General features: G+C 39.3%; 1 protein-coding gene across 11 annotated transcripts in view; it reads right to left on the minus strand.

The window, feature by feature from the left end:
• EML6 (EMAP like 6) overlaps positions 1-14803 on the minus strand; it is a 324086-nt gene that overhangs the window by 68451 nt on the left and 240832 nt on the right. For all 11 annotated transcript variants that reach the window (XM_060412191.1, XM_060412190.1, XM_012171476.4 and 8 more), the window contains 4 exons: positions 9401-9501; positions 7712-7914; positions 4882-4993; positions 4482-4609 (listed from right to left, as the gene is read on the minus strand). In XM_060412191.1, the coding sequence (XP_060268174.1) occupies positions 4482-4609; positions 4882-4993; positions 7712-7914; positions 9401-9501 (544 nt within the window). The remainder of the gene's footprint in view (positions 1-4481; positions 4610-4881; positions 4994-7711; positions 7915-9400; positions 9502-14803) is intronic.

Raw genomic sequence — 14803 nt, forward strand, 5'->3', positions numbered from 1 at the left:
CAAGAGAATCCCAAACAGGTTTAAATAGGAACACACACGGTTTGAGCTTCCTTGAGCCAAAATGATTGTACTGAATAAAATTTTCACTTGAACTTGAATCTAAAGCTGGGCCTACATGATACTAAAGCATTCATCTGAAAAGCAAAGGATGGATTCATGTTGCTAAGTTTTGTTTATATGATGCCAAACATCTTCTCATGTAGAAGCATCCTAGTGAATAATGAACTGTCCTCATTTTATCCTGTGATTTGACACTGAATAAACACAGTATGTATGTATCTCCTAGTAACACAGCTTGGTCACAAAGACACAAACTACTTTCTTCCATAAAACCATATTCTAAAATATGTAGGTACCACTTATCTATATTAGAGGAATTAGACAGTAATATTCTTGCTAATTAATTCCATTTCAGTTCTGTGCACATCATTTGGCAGAGCAGAATTAGAGAGATCTAAAATTTTATTTCCAGTATCCTGGGTATAACTTAGGGTCAGCATTTGTTCCCAAATTTCTCTATCCAGTGATCATAAAAAACTGAAAGGGGCTTGACAAGCCTTGGACCAATTCCACATGCTAATGTCTTATCACAAACACACTTAGCTGGCTTAGAATAATAACTGTGATGAAATATATTTAATGAATGAATAATTAGGGAGAAAATGAATCTGATTCTTCTAACTTATCACTCACTAAAGCAGTGTAAGGAATAGATTAGACATGGAACAATAAAACAGACCAGATTGTTTACTGAATTTTTGCTTTTAGTGGCTAATTATGAAAAGGCTTTGCTTAGTAAAGCAGAAAGAAGACCATACGCAGGCATCTGAAAGGTGTTTGTAGTTGGAATGCTTTGGGGGAACAGGTGGCTCTTCAAAGAGAAATTGGATGATTCCAGTTTGACTGGGGAGCTGTTTGAGCAAAACAGTAATTTGGCAGAAGATAGAAAGTTCTCAGTACTGCTGACATTCAAATATCTGAGCAGGGCGTAGATACTGTTTTTGAGTTTATTAGATTTGGAGCACCTTACATCCCCGGTTTTCTAGTTTCTTCCCCTGGGAAGCCTCCCACACTGAAAGCCATGGTCTGAGGCTGGGTCAGGTGCGAGCCCTCTCTTGTTCCCCCTAGACTGCATCTGCCTGAAGCTCTTTTACAGACCAAGTCCTTTTGTACACTGAGGACAGGGTTGTGGGGCTCTGCTGCTGCTGCTGCTAAGTCGTGTCCGACTCTGTGTGATCCCATAGACGGCAGCCCACCAGGCTCCCCCATCCCCAGATTCTCCAGGCAAGAACACTGGAGTGGGTTGCCATTTCCTTCTCCAAGGCATGAAAGTGAAAAGTGAAAGGGAAGTCGCTCAGTTGTGTCCGACTCCTAGAGACCCCATGGACTGCAGGCTATCAGGCTCCTCCATCCATGGGATTTGCCAGGCAACAGTACTGGAGTGGGTTGCCATTGCCTTCTCTATGGGGCTCTGAGACCCTTTCAAATCACTGCTTCATATATTGATTTTAAAGTTGTATTTCTTTAATCTAATGTGACTGCGTACTTTGATTCCTGTATAACATAGGGATGCTCAGTGAGTAAGGTGGGCAGGGTATCTCTTGAATGGCACCAGGAAATGAGCTTGGGACTGTCCTTTCCTCCTGACCACTCTAAAGCTGATAATAACCAGCTGCACAATTGAAAGTTGATTATATTCGAAGTATATACAAAAGGGATTTTCAGAACTCACCTCCTGTCACTTCTCTCTTCCCCTAAACTAGTCTCTTAAAAAAAAAAAGCAATCTATTCCAAGTGATGTTGACTTGCTGAGCCACGGACACTGTAAAAGTGGTTCTGAAATCTTCCCACAGCAGGATTGCCGATGGTCTTAACCACATTGTCTCTACTGTTCCTTAAGTTTCCCTCGGGGCCCACCTCTCAGAACAGGACTGTCGGCCCCTTCAGTAGTCCTATTCTATCCTGGGTAGCACACAGCATAGGGCTGGTCTTGGCAGGAGCACAGCAAACACTGATTGAACTGAACTACTGAGTTCTACCCAGGAGGAACAGGCAAATGATTGACCAGAAGATGAAAGAGAGATGCTGAGATAAAAGGGAAAGAATGGCACACGTGCAAAGAGAGAATAGGGTTCTCCCAGCTCCACTGCCTGCCCAGGGCTCAGGGGGCCCGGCTTCTACACTGTTTCATGCAGTCTCCATGCTGAGATGTGTGGAGACACAAAGAAAAGGCTCTGGTACCCGACAAAGCTTGGTACGAATCCTAGCTCTCCAGTTCTTAAGATGTGGCTGTGGGAAGTTCACTGGGCTTTAGGCCCTTCATCTATAAAACAATTACAACCAAGCAAATCTGTTCTAGAGATGAGAGAGGAATTTTGCACAATGGTATTGCCTGACACACAGTCAAGCGATCAATAAATGACACCCTTGGATAATTGTATTAGAAGAATGATAGAAACAAATAAAGGAAAGAATTAAAGAGAATGTAAAAGTGAAAAGACTTTGTTATTGAGTTTAAAACATATTTAGACAAAATTAGTTCAACTATAATACTTTTGAACCTGAGAAAATGTTAGAGTTTGAACCTTCAAATGCTGCTGAAATCCATAGTATAGCACAAATCTTACACACATATTTAGCAGTATAGCACGTACTAAATAATTTGAAGTCTCAAACATCTGGGGATTGAAAAGAAACATTTCATGTTCAATGAAATTAAATAAACCGTCATGGCCAGAATGAGAAAGAAAGGTAAGAGCAGCTGGAGGACAAAGATGTCACCCCTTCTCGAGGTCGCACCTCAGTTCTCAACTTGGGCTGCCTGGTGCCATCAGCTACAGAGCTTCTGAGGTTTGTTTCTAACACAGGAAAAATTGTAAAACACGGATTCTTATTCAAGATAGCCAGGGTGGGGCCTGGGCACAGGCATTTTAAAACCCTGATGTGTGCGCAGACCTGCTCTCAGGTGTAGTAAGTCAGAGGGCCCCTTTCAGTGGGATTTTGGGGGTCAGGCCTAACACAGCAAGCCTGCAGGCAGGCATCAGGTGAGGGAAGGAGGCAATTCTCCTCCACTGGACCCACAGAAGTCCCAGAGCTTAGATAAGCAGTGCAGATTCTTTCCACTCCACCTTCTGAACCCACCTCCTCGTCCCTGCCCAGGCCTCTTCCACCTCTATGATCTAGTCATCACCTCCAAAGACACATGTCACTCATCAGGTGACATGTGATCACTTCTTGGATCTTTGAGGATACTGCTGATGCTTATTTTAATCTGGTATTATCTGAATCAAATTTTTGAGAGGAGAGGAAGGGTAAGGAGTATGTTATATGTTTATGTGAATTGAGGCTGGGACTAGAATGATGCACAAAACCTAAAGAGACACATATATTTGGTGTGTGCAGAGCAAAGACTTTTTTTTAGTTTGACAAATTTTTGACAGACTGAGAGGAAATATACCCAAGAAACCCCATCCACATCTGAACCTGATTCAGACAATGAGATTATGGACTCTGAATAGATGCTCTAATGGGATAAGGCTCTTGGGGATCCTGGGAGTGGGAATGTATTCTGCATGTGGTAGGGACATGATAATTGGTAGCCGACCCTTAGGATCCTCCTGGCTTTCACACTCAGTGTAATCACCTCCTTTGAATGTCCTATAGCCTTGTGGATGTGTGCATGCTAAGTCGCTTCAGTCCCCACAGACTGTAGCCCACCAGGCTCCTCTGTCCACAAGATTCTCCAGGCAAGAACACTGGAGCGGGTTGCCATGCCCTTCTCCAGGAGATCTTGCTGACCCAGGGATTGAACCGGTGTCTCCTATAGCTCCTGCATTGCAGGCAGATTCTTTACTGCTGAGCCACCAGGGAAGCCCCTCCTATAGCCTTATTATCAACCAATAACATATGCGAAGGGGATGGATGTATTATATGTACGTGATGATACGATTATGTTATTTCAAGTTATTTAAAGGCATTGTTTTTATTTTTCTCTTGCTTGCTTTGAGGAAGCAAGCAGCCACATTGGGGGAACCCCACGTGATGAGGAACTTCAGGCAGCCTCTGAGAGCTGAGGGTGGTCTCTGGCCAACAGCCAGCAAGAAACAGACACCCTCAGTCCTGTACTCACAGGAACAAAACTCTGCCAACAACCTGAGTGATCTTAGAGGCAGATCCTTCCATAGTGAAGCCTCAGACGAGACCACAGCCCTGGTCTTTATCGCGGCCTTACAAAACCTTAACGAGAAGACCCAGTTAAACTGTTCAGACTCCTGACCCACAAAGAAACCATAAGATGATGAATGTTTTTGCTTCAAGCTACATTTGTGTCAGTTTGTTATACAGAAATAGATAATACAGCATTTGCCTGATCTTTGGAGAGAATGTCTCCTTTAATTTGGCATCCTAAGTGTCCCCTGTTGCCTCACCCTGGCTCCAGCTCTGATGTGAATTGTGGTTTAGAATATGTGCAGACACAGTACCTGAACAAGCAGTGTCATTGGGCCACTTTTATCAATTTCCAGGATCTCTCCATTTTTTGTTCCCACCAGGATATGTCCATGTCCCAAAGTGATGGCACGAATTGAAGGATTATCTTCCAAAAGCAAGCCTGAGGAGGGCAAATACTGCATTTAATATTTTACATGCTGTATTTAATATAATAAAAATAAAATGATTATAGTGATTATATAAATTCTGTTTTTATAGTTCCAAAGTACTAAGTACTAGGCAATCCTCTTTGAATTTCTACCAAAGGCCACAAGCTCTGAATGTGGAAGAAAAAGGGAGAGTTGATTTGGTCATGGTTTTCTAAGAACTTTATTACTATCTTTTTCATTCCTATGAACAGAAAGACTTCCATCGCATACTCGGGAGTGGCACCTTTTGAGCTAGTTGACAAGGCTGCTCTTTTAATCGCATAAGTCTTCAAGCATCTTTCAAACATATCATCCCAGAGCTCCACAATTCCATCCTTTCCACCTGTTACAAAACCCTGTAAAGGCACACATCAGAAGGATTATATACACATCAAAGTAACAAGGACCCACCCAGTCTCAAAAGGATTCCCCCCTGGGTAAAGAAGCTTTGTCTGTGTTTCCTTCTTAAGCATGGAGACTGAAAAATCTGATGATAACATCATATTTTCTGGACACATCTCTCATTTCTCTAGCACTATTAAACACTTTCTCATTGTGTGTCCATTTCACTTTCTTCAGACCATTGATTCGAGTTTAGCACCCTGGATTACGGATGGCTGTTTCTGTGCCCAGTTCCCTGACTGGGATGTGGGCTGCTAGAGAACAGGACCAGCCTCAAAGTTTGCAGAGTTTCTGATATCTCATGCTCCTGCTGAATGAACTGGAATTAATGTCACAATAAAAAATGATTGCTAACTATTTTAAAATATTTACTTCTAGAAAAAAAATCATTATTTTTCTATTAAGAATAACAAGTATTTCATGTAACAAGAAAATCTTGCTCTTCTGTTCATGAGATATCAATTTCTACCATAATTAAGATCCAGATTAATTTCTATAAAACCTGGAAAGTATAAAGCCTAACATATTGGATATTTTTTTGCTAGACAATGATCTTTATTCTTATTCTAAGTTTATGATTTCTTGGCCTTATTAGTTTTCCTTTCTGGCAACTACCAACTGCTCTTAGAAATTTTTTAAAAAGAAAATTACTGAGTAATTCATTCTGTTTTCTCAAAAACTTTTAATTTACTTCATTTCAATGATGTTGAAAAGGAAATAATATTTTGAAGTTTATTGCATTAAATATCTTAAATATCCTTATTTATCCTCATTATAGATTGTGAACCTATAGACATTTACTCCCCAAATTAAATCTAAATGCAGTATATTATAATGTGATATTCCTGCCTTTTCCCATGATCTTTAAGCTTTAGTTACCAAGCAATAAAAGAGTTTAAACATGCTATATCACATCAACTTCCGGCCCTGCAAAAATTTTCTTTCCGCTTTAATCTTTTCTAAAATTTGCAGTTTAAGCAAAACAAATTTGCTAGTGAAAAACAGCTTTAGCACTAAAGAAATCATTGTAATTACACATCTAACAAGAACCTACTTCTATAGCAGAATCAGCATATTTACCTGGGAATAAGCAAATGCAAAATGAATCTTCTCTTAATATGCTGTATTGGGTGGCTTAGGCTGTTTGGAGGTCAGAGAACATACATAAACTGGTACCATCAGCAAACTAGCAGTGAATAAAACACTTCTATTTTCTGGCATATTGAAGGAAGTGTTTTAAGAGCACGGAAGGGAAGTATGACCTTTTTAAATTAAACATAATTTTTTTTGGCCATACCTTGAACATACAGGATCTTAGTGCCCTGACTAGAGATGGTACCCATGCCCTCTGCAGTGGAACCATGGTGTCCTAAACACTGTACTGCCAGGGAAGTCCCCAGTGTGATCTTTATTTAGAAAGAACAAGAACAACAACATCGCAAGGCAGGGGGTTAGCTGGATAGATCAGGACAAAGATGAGCCTGAGTAGAAATACAGCTGGTGTGATGGTTAACCTTGTGTGTCAACTGACTGGCTGCAGGGTACTCAGATTAAACATGACTCCTGTGTGTGTCTGTGATGGTGTTTCTGGATGAGATCAGTATTTGAATTGGCGGACTCATTAAGCTGCCCTACCCAATGTGGGTGGACATCATCTAATCCTTTGAGAGCCTGAATAAAACAAAAGGTAGAGGAAGAACAAAATTGCCCTCCTTTTATTCTGATTGATTGAGCTGGGGCATCCTATCTTTTCCCAGCAGACTAGGGTTTATAGCACTGGCTTCTCTGGTCCTCAGGCCCTTGGACTTGAACTCAATTACACCATCAGCTTTTCTGGGTCTCCAGTTTGCAGATGGCTTAGTGAGACTTCTCAGCCTCCAAAACCACACCAACCAATTCCTTATAATGTCTCCTTTTTGTATATGTATATCTCTGTCTATATCTACATCCTATTGGCTCTGTTTCTCTGGAGGATCCTGACTAACACAGCCAGCACTCTGACATGATTATTAAAGCTGAGCCTGTCTACACAGGAACAAGCTGGTTATCAATATAGTGAAGTTGCTCAGTCGTGTCCGACTCTTTGCGACCCCGTGGACTGTAGCTTACCAGGCTCCTCTGTCCATGGGATTTTCCAGGCAATAGTCCTGGAGTGGATTGCCATTTCCTTCTCCAGGGGATCTTCCAAAACCAGGGATGGAACCCGGGTCTCCCGCATTGTAGATAGACACTTTACTGTCTGCGCCACCAGGGAAGTCTAGCTGGTTATCAATATAACTTCAGGTCAAATTGATGGGAAAGACAATAATCCAGCTACTAGGCACTTCCAGATCTCTGCTCATTATACCACTGAGGAGGAAGACTGGATAGAAATATTTCTCAGACTCTTACTACTGTGTGCCTACATTTCTCTCAGCACTTCTTAAGGAGTTCTTAGGAGCGACAGCCAGGAAGAATAAAAGCCAGTATGAAAAAAGAAGAGACAAACTGCACATAAAGAAATAATTATAAACGAAAGAGAAATTTAAAGACCACTTGTGCTTCCCCTCCATCTGTGACAACTACATCCTAATTCAGAGAGCATTGTTTTCACACACAGGCATCCTCTTGGTGTGGACCTTGCTAAGCCTAATTTAAAGTTCTAGAACGCTAATGAGGAAAATAGACCATACCTTATCCAATGCATACATAGCAAACACAGGCCCGTCATGAGCTTTCACTGTCTTCAGTAGGAGAATATCTTTCCAAATAAAAATATCTCCAGTAGCTGCTCCTGAGAACACCAGATCTTCCATTCTCCCATAAGAAACACACATCATTGTTTCCAATTTTCCAACACTTCCAAAAATTCCTCTCTTAGAGGTGAAGCCCCCACCTGGAGTGGACCAAGAGTAATTAATACTTTTTGAAAAATGGACACCTTCTATGAGCATTTAGAATGACTATCTTCAGTGGAAAATCCAGTGTGTCTACATTGCTTTGTTTAGTCTGACTTTTTTTGCGACCCCATGGACTATAGCCCATCAGGCTCCACTGTCCATGGGATTTCTCAGGCAAGAATACTGGAAGGGGTTGTCACTTCCTTCTCCAGGGGATCATCCTGACTCAGGGATCAAACCTGTGTCTCCTGCATCACAGGTGGGTTCTTTACCACTGAGCCACCTAGGAAGTCCCGTGTGTCTACATAAAGGTGTATAAAAATGGCAGAAAACATCAGAACAAAAACATTATAAAAGGTTTTCTCCTTCACGCATTAATTCAGTGCTTATTGAATCCCTACTTTGTGGCAGGCATAGTGGTCGACATTGGGCTATAAAGGTGAAAAGAAACAGTTTCTGCCTTCAAGGAACTCAAGGTCTGGCTGGGGAGAGAATGTGACAGAATCTTCTAAGCAAGGCTCAGCACAAGGTCTGTGCCAGCCAGAGGGAGGACTAACTAAGTGCCCCAGGAAGCCAGGCAAGTCTTCCTGAATGCTGACCGAACAATGAAACCAGCAGCAGCTGTAATGTAAAATGTAAACGTGTTTTGTGTATCTTTTGCCTAGATTTTTATTATGGCCACTTCAAGGTGAGAAAACTGAATCCCTGTGTAGGAGAAGAACATCAGGTTTGCTCCTCATATATTCACACTGCCCTGAACTTTCTGACTAGCACTGAGAAACCTAAACTCATTCCAGACAACTGTATGCAGGTTGACTCTCCAGACATGGTGGGTACCATGACCTTTTCTTCAAAAGCAGAAAGCACTGAAGCAGTAGCTTCTTTATGTTTTGTCCAGTAAAAGATTGGGCTTGATACCAAAGCCAAAACTAAGAATTCAGAAACAATCCTAATAAAAAGGTCTGACTTATTAGAAGAATAAGATATTCTTCCATGGTTTGTCCTATTATTTACTCATCCTTGTTATCAGCATTATAAACCACAAGTATTTATTTTGACCACTTACTGTGTGTAGTGTACAGTGTGTGTGTGGGTCAGGAGTTAATTCATGTGCTAAAGGTAGTGATAAAATAACAAGAGAACCCTCAAAATACTAAAAATTTTGTCCACCCAACTAAAGTGATTATTTCCTGCTCAGCAGTCCAACACAATCACTGCTTTCAGAACAATGATGGAATATAAAAATAACTATTTTCAGAGCACAGTGTTTCCAAAACTCTCTAGACACTGATGAATATGCATGGCATCACACAGAGTGTTCTAAGCTTCACAGCTCAGACGCTGTTTGGGAGCAAACATCTTTTAGGCATATTTTAATTTTAGATTGCAGAGAGAGGCTAGGTAGTGGTGGTGGGTTTTTTTTTTTTTTTCCCCAGCTACAGTAAAACTTTCAACCACATAAGTGATAAACCCAAACAATACCTGCTTGTTGCCAGAATCTGATGTGCTTGATCCCAACTGTTACCAGTTTGTCAACATGGTGTGGATTACACTTTACCACAAATATCTTATCTTTATGTCCTCTGTAAGACACAAACAGGGGAAAAACCCTAGTCTTGATGAAAGCACTTTTAGAGAGTTTTATTTAGAGCATGCACTTGGTTTCACTTTCATTAAGCACATCTAATAGGACAAGTAAATTACTGATAGAAGATGATTTAAGATACACATGGTGGGGCGTGAATTAGAATAATGAGCTTTGGCTTTTCTTTGCATATTTGAGCGCTTCTTACTCTAACATTGCTACTAGAGTCTACTAATTATGCTTCAAACAAATTAATGAAACATTTTAAATGGATCAGAATGTCTCCATAATATAAAATTAATGCTGCCACTATAGAATTTAATCCTTAGCATACAGAGATCTTGTAGAATATATTGTAAAAGGGTATTAACAAGAAACTTCAAATGCAATATTCTTGCTGTGGAAGGCATAATTTTGAGTTAAACAGAGTTTCAGCTAGAAATGTATTCATGAGAAATTGAAGACCCTGGCTTACATTCATGGAGAGACAAAGGATGTCATGTATTAATTTAAGGCACTCAAGGATGCTATGCACTCAGAAATCTAAGTTTATAACCCAAGAGGCAGAAGGACAAATACAGAAATGAGGCTGCAGGTGTAAACTGGCATTACACCGTGCCTGGGAAATTTCTGTTTCAGAGTATAAAGTAATCACATCAAATTTAAGGATTTACTGATCGTAATGGACTATGTGATGGTCTTCTCTGATATATTAGGACCTAACTTTTATTATTAAAGGAAAAGCTATTGATAAAAAAGAACATGACTAATTGCCCTTATGAATATAGATTCAAAAATCTTAAATAAAATATTAGCAAAGAGACTCCAATAACACATTAACAAAATAGTACACTATGACTAAATTCAAGGGTGCTTCATTACTAAGGAATCGAACAGTACAATTCATCATATTAATATGTGAGAAAAATTACGTTGTCATTTTTAACGATGCCAAAAAGGTATTTCACCAAAAATCCAGTGGTCACTTATGACTTAAAAAAGTATTCAACTAACACTCAATAAAGTAGGAATTAATGGATGCTTTAGAATTTCTCTTAGACTTTTATAATTCCATGCAATTCTTAACTCTCACTTGGAAACACAGATTCATTCAAGACCAACTATACACAGACTGTCTCTTCAATGTTATGTGCCACAATCTTTTCTTTAAAGACAGAATGTGCTCGAACAGTAGCTTCTCCTTGGTGTGCTCGTGCATGTTTGAACTTGAAAGTCAGATTCTTACTTAATGCTATTCCTGATGAAAGTCAGATTCTTACTTCATGTTATTCCCAATAAAGTCAGGAACAAGACTGTCACCACTACCATTAACATCATACTGAACGTATTATCTAATGCAATTAGACAAGGTCTAAAAAATGAAAGACACAGGAGCTAGAATGGAAGAGGTAAAACTATTTCTATCTGCAAATGATATAATTTCATGTCTAAAAAATCCAAAAGAAAATAAAGTAAAAACAACTACAAATAAGATAATTTAGGAAATTTACAGTATACAAAATTAAATACAGAGTCAATAACCTTAATATATATTTACATTATCCAGTTGAAAAATATATTGGAAGAAAGGACTATATTTAAAACAGTAATAAAAACATCAAGGCATATGTTTAATAAGAACTGTGCACTAACATATAAATGAGTATAACAACAAGGGAAAAAACACCCCGTATCAATAATATACATAGAAAAACATTCCATGTTCTTGAGCTGGAAAACTCAATCATAAAGATGTTAATTCTAGCTTTGTTTATGAATTCAACCTGATTCCAAAAGATAAAGAGCATTTTCTATTGCTCTTTTCATATACTATTGCTCTTTTCAGATAAGAGTGTCTGGTCTTTAATTTGGAGCTAGACACCCTGACTTTAAAGTTCTTATGGAAGAATAAAACAACAGTATGGCCAAGAAAACTCTGAAAAAGAAAAGCTAAATGGGAAGAGTATCTCTCCTGGGTATTAAAATAACTTATAAAACCTTCATGATTAAAACAGTGTGGTATTGGGGCACAAGTGACTGACAAGCTAATGGTAAAATAGAAAATCTAGAAAGGGACCCAAATGAATATTAAAATGTAGCACATACTAAAGACAGGTCTCAAATCAATGTGGGGGGTGGGGTGAAATGAATACTTAAATGCTGTCTGTTACTAAATGCTGGCAAGGATGTGGAGTAAGAGGAATTCTCAATCATTGTTGGTGGGAATGCAAAATGGTACAGTTACTTTGGAAGACATTTTGGTAGTTTCTTACAAGACGAAACATATTCTTACCATAAGATCCAGCAATCATGTTCCTTAGTATTTATCCAAAGGAGCTGAAAATTTATGTCTACACAAAAACCTGCACATGGATGCTTATGGCAGCTTTAAACATAACTGCCAAAACTTGGGAGCAACCAAGATGTTCTTCAGGTGAATGGATAAAAAAACTGTGGCACATTCAGAGAACGGAGTATTATTCGGTGCTGAAAAGAAATGAGCTTTCAAACCATGAAGAGACGTGGGGGAACTTTAAATGGATACTACTACGTGAAAGAGGCCAATCTGAAAAGGTTATATATTATATGATTCCAACTAACTGATTTTCTGGAAAAGGCAAAACTAGGGAGACAGTTAAAAAAACATGAATGGTTTCCAGGATAGAGAGGAGCAAGGGATGAACAGCCAGAGCACAGAGGATTTTTAGGGAAGTGAAACCATTCTGCATGACACTATAATGGCAGATACGAGTCATCATACATCTGTCAAGACTCTCAGAATGTGCAACACCAAGAGCGAACCCTAATGCAAGCTGTGGACTTTGGGTGATAATGATGTGTCAGTGAAGCTTCATCTGTCACAACGAATGTACCACTCTGGTGCCAGGTGCGGATTTGAAGGAGGCTGGAATAGTGGACATATGGAAACTCTATTATCTGTACAATTTTGCTATTAACTTAAACCTGCTTTAAAAAACAAAGTCTACATAAAAGGGAAAAGAAAAATGGTATTTGGAATACCTTGATAGCTCTAAGGAGGAAGGATAAAATGGAATCTGTGTCTTGAAATAGACACTGGGATAAATTCCAAATGATTCAGATATCTAAATGTGACGATGGAGCCATGGCAGATTAGAAGAAGTCATGAGGGATTTCCTTTGAACCTGAGGACAGGGAACACTTTTCTTAGTCTCAGAATCTTGAAGCAGTCAACACTGCTAAATTTGACCACATAAAAATAAAAACCTTTGCATGATGAAAACTATCATAGCAAACTCAAAAGACAAATGACAAACTAGTTGAAATACCTGTAAGCTAGAGACAACAGACAAATAACACTAATATTTAAAGGACTACTTTCTGTGTGAAGTGTATTGCAGAGAAACCAAGTGGTTCATGGGGGAAAACTCTTCTTCATAGAAGAATTCTAGCTACTATGAAGAATGAATAATAGAATTAGAAAATTACCATCTCCAACCCTTAATTAAACAATCAATTTAGCCCAGAGTTGTAAATGGAGGTACAACCATTAGATACACATTGAGAGGAAGCTTTCTAATGGGCGGATGAGGCTGATACTACTAGAAACCACAATAGAGCTGAGTATTACTAGGAGCTGGAGAACCAGACATACGGGGGCTGTGGTGTACCATGGGGTAGACTGGAGCGGTGATCTGCCCTGAGAAAGAGGAATTCCATCCCTGTCATTGTTTAGAATTGCTGGCTCAGGAGAATAATAAAAAAAAACAGACTTACTTTTAGTTGGTTTTATTATTCTTTAAAAAATGCCTACAGATAATACAAGCACTACTGCTTGAACCTGGCAGGTACTGCTCCCACTGCGCCTACCCTCTGGCATGCCACTGATTATGCTGCTTCTGATAGAGTCAAACATGAAGTACGGATTAGGTGTGCTCATGCTTTTGACTGAAAAATTGAAGTTAGGAGAAAATATCTGCAAATCATACATTTGATAAGGGACTGATATCCAGGATATATTTTTAGAAAAAAAAGTACAACTCAATAATTAAAAGGCAAATAACCCAATTAAAAACTGGATAAAATATCTAAATAGTCATTTATACAAAGAATGTACAAATTATTAACATCAACTTTAGAGAGAAGATGCTAGAGAAGACTGAAATGAAAAGTGAGAACAGATATCACAGATTATATCCCCTACATAGAAAAGAACATTGCTTCGCTTGCTTGTGTCTATACAATGGCAAACAATTAGACAGGTGGAAAAATCTTTTTGGAGAGCACATTTTCAGTTCAGTTCAATTGCTCAGTCGTATCCAACTCTTTGTGACCCCATGCACTGCAGCAGGCCAGGCTTCCCTGTCCATTACCAACTCCCAGAACTCGCTCAAACTCAAGTCCATCGAATCAGTGATGCCATCCAACCATCTCATCGTCTGTCATCCCCTTCTCCTCCTGCCTTCAATCTTTCCCAGCATCAGGGTCTTTTCCAGTGAGTCAGCTCTTCTCCTCAGGTAGCCAAAGTATTGGAGTTTCAGCTTCAACATCAGTCCTTCCAATGAATTTTTCAGGAGCGATTTCCTTTAGGATGGACTGGTTTGATCTGCTTGCAGTCTAAGGGACTCTCAAGAGTCTCCTCCAATACCACAGTTCAAAAGCATCAATTCTTTGGCTCTCAGCTTTCTTTATAGTTCAACTCTCACATCCACATATGACTACTGGGAAAAGCCTTAGCTTTGACTAGATAGACCTTTGTCAGCAAAGTAATATCTCTGGTTTTTAATATGCTTTCTAGGTTGGTTATAGCTTTTCTTCTAAGGAGCAAGTGTCTTTTAATTTCATGGCTGCAGTCATCATCTGCAGTGATTTTGGAGCCCAAGAAAATAAAGTCTGTCACCGTTTCCATTGTGTCCCCATCTATTTGCCATAAAGTGATGAGAATGGATGCCATGATCTTCGTTTTTTGAATGGTGAGTTTTTAGCCAGCTTTTTCACTCTCCGCTTTCACTTTCATCAAAAGGCTCTTCAGTTCCTCTTCCCTTTCTGCCATAAAGGTGGTGTCATCTGCATATCTGCACATTTTAGTTTTCATCTAATTTCTTGACGTCATAAAAACCCTAGTGTTGTTTCTCTTGTGGCTAAAATTCTAAACTGACTGATGATGGCATGTCAATGTCAACACCTAAATAAAGAACACTCACGGAATTACCTCTGTCATTTTTTTCCTTTAGACATGTGTTAAATTTGTATGGAAGTTGCCTACAACTCTGTGCGTGTATCTGTGTGTCTGTGTGTGTATGTATATAAGAAAAACAAAA

Source organism: Ovis aries, chromosome 3 (genome assembly GCF_016772045.2).
Source record: "Ovis aries strain OAR_USU_Benz2616 breed Rambouillet chromosome 3, ARS-UI_Ramb_v3.0, whole genome shotgun sequence".
In the NCBI taxonomy this organism is placed as follows: domain Eukaryota; kingdom Metazoa; phylum Chordata; class Mammalia; order Artiodactyla; family Bovidae; genus Ovis; species Ovis aries.